This window comes from Mucor mucedo (assembly GCF_025094135.1).
Source record: "Mucor mucedo strain NRRL 3635 chromosome Unknown EV154scaffold_65, whole genome shotgun sequence".
NCBI lineage: Eukaryota > Fungi > Mucoromycota > Mucoromycetes > Mucorales > Mucoraceae > Mucor > Mucor mucedo.
The window spans coordinates 104,793-107,308 of record NW_026252349.1 but is presented as its reverse complement, the minus strand read 5'-3'; the positions used below and the strand labels follow the sequence as shown (position 1 = coordinate 107,308).

General features: G+C 35.8%; 1 protein-coding gene across 1 annotated transcript; it reads left to right on the top strand.

Moving 5' to 3' along the window:
* Positions 1 to 235: 235 nt before the first annotated feature.
* EV154DRAFT_482861 (uncharacterized protein) lies at positions 236 to 708 on the top strand (the record flags this gene model as incomplete). Its single annotated transcript, XM_051598528.1, has 3 exons — positions 236 to 261; positions 374 to 401; positions 451 to 708. 3 exons carry the CDS (start codon positions 236 to 238, stop codon positions 706 to 708), a joined length of 312 nt encoding a protein of 103 aa, XP_051456162.1.
* Between the last annotated feature and the right edge of the window lie 1,808 nt (positions 709 to 2,516).

Here is a 2,516-nt window from a genome sequence, read left to right as displayed (position 1 = left end):
TTTTCACAATTAGATTCTCTTTCAGCAGGTCATTGTTATTTTTATATGTTAAAAAGAATGGTAAAAACTGAAAATAACTTGATAAATTAATCGTTACATATTAAAAATACTTTCACATGGAATATATTACGTCATCAGGTCACACGGCTTTCTTTTATTTAAAAGTCGTTATAATCCGGAAGGTTATTTTCCTTCCTTTCTTTCCTGTCCCAACCGAGTTTTTTTAAAAAAAATAATGTTACAAGCTGTTGCTTTCTTCTCGTAAGTATTCGATACTTTTACTCTTTCGATAAATTACCAATGGCTAATGTCGCCATTGGACTAATTTCTAAAGAAATTTAATTTTAATCCTCGTTTGTCGTTTTTTTATTAGGCTTTTTCCTCGTTCTGCTTCTCTCCCCGTGAGAAAACGAAAGCTATTTTTGGTTTCTCTCTGCTCTTCGGAGCTAGAGAGAACCACGAAAAACAAAACTGTTTTCTCCTGCTGCTATTGGTCGTCGTGTCCGCCTCTGTGTGGCACCGCCACGTCGTTCTCGTGCTCGTCGTCTTCGTCCTGCGGGTGTCCGTCTTCGTCCTCCCTTGGCTCCTGCGTGGGCCCTCTTCTCCCTTGTCCTTTCCTGTTGTGGCTTCCCCTCGGATGAAGGAGTCAGAAAAGCGAAAACGCTTTTCTGTCTCCATCTCAACATCCGAGGTGGAACGCCCAACTAAAAAAATAAAATTTTAATTAGTTGTTTATTTAAATTTGCCCAACCAATGTTTGAGTTTTATGATAAGAACTGTATTCCAGTTAAACCGTTAATAAGAATTATCACGGAGTTTAATAGTATTTCAGTATATTATCGGGGTCCCTTTTATCGCGTTATATACAAGAATATCTTTAAGCCGCTTGTAAATTTTTTTTAATTGTATTGGGTTTTCTTCTTTTGTTTTGAATTGACTGGATTAGTGGCACCTGATTTTTCCAATAGATTACAGGGAAAATATATCAGTTGCTTTTTGCTCTTCCTAACCATCTTTGCGAACGAAGTTCTTCTAGTCCCTTCGAAATGCGTTTAAAACAAAAATCAATGATATTGCAATGATCATCTCACCTTTATGCCCCTATTATTTTTATTCGGAATTCAATTTTATACTCAAACTTTAACCTATATCTGTCAGCTTTTTATTTCCTTTGGCATAATTCGCATAAGTTATAAACAACCTTTGCCATTGCCTATTCTTTTATTTCATTTCTTGTTTTCTTTCTGTATAGATATAGATTATAAACTTCCATTCTTTTCGAGATATATTTCATAGATATTTTTGTTCTATTACCATCCTTTTTCCGAAGAAAAACTGCTTTTAATAAGCTATTCATTCTGGGTTCAGTCTCGCTCGTGTTGTTACTACTTCTTTCTGAGGGATGACGGCATTGGCTAATCTTCCCGAAAAATCTTCAACAACAAAGAATATTGTTCCTAGATGGCTGTTTGCTCGATTTTTTTATTGCTGACATAATATCGTTCTTTCTATTTACCACAGTTTCTGTTAGTTATATTTTGTTACTAATCCCTGTTGGGACGGTGTAAACACATTGAAGAAATATAAGAGATGCTTAAATTTCATCTACAAGAATATTGTCTTTTCCCAATAAAACCTTTCAAACGATAACGAAATCCTGGCATAGTGTACTACATTAATAATTGTGGTATTAGGTGTCTCTTTTTTCACTATGTGTCATTGTAACAAATGTTGGAAGACGACAGTATTTGTAGGCTCTAAATTCATCTACAGTGACGATGACGAACATCAAAGTATTGTTGTTTTAGCCATATTTACCGTAGTCGAATTACGTTACACCATCATAATCCATAATAATTGACATTAGGGACGCTCAAATAAATCGAGCCTCCAGGTTCCAGCTTCCAGCAAGTTTTTCTTTGTCCGATGTCCAATAAAGATTTGCATAAAAACTATAAACTGAATGATATTTTTTTGTGTCCAGCTTTTAGATTCCAAACTTTTACTCAGAATAAGATTTGATTGGAGGAGGTCCTGAACATGATGTAATGAATCAATGAGGAACGTATGATGAAAGATAGTAGAAAAGATGTACTAGAAGATGCCTTATGTCATTACAAAGTATAATTTTTGGCTCCCGATATGATGATGAGTGTTATATAAAAAAAAAAACGTAGCGGATTGTCCTTCATTTCATCTCTAAATATCACATAAAATTTTAAAAATGAACCAAACACCTGTCAACATTCAGCCCTAGACCTCAACAAACTGAGGAACTGGAAACAACTCCACGTCTGTCTGCAGCTACCCCTAAACCCCAGGGAAGCTCCACGACTAATAGTCGTCCTGGTGTTACAGACAAGATCCCGAATGCAAAGAGCTGGATCAATGACTTCGATAGTAATGGCAAGTGCTCAAAAGATATTGTGGTTGAATGGATGCTAGTAGGAGATAATTGGAGTAAATTCAGCGGATGTGAAAGTCAAAAACCAGGTGAAGCCGAAAGCCAAACAGGT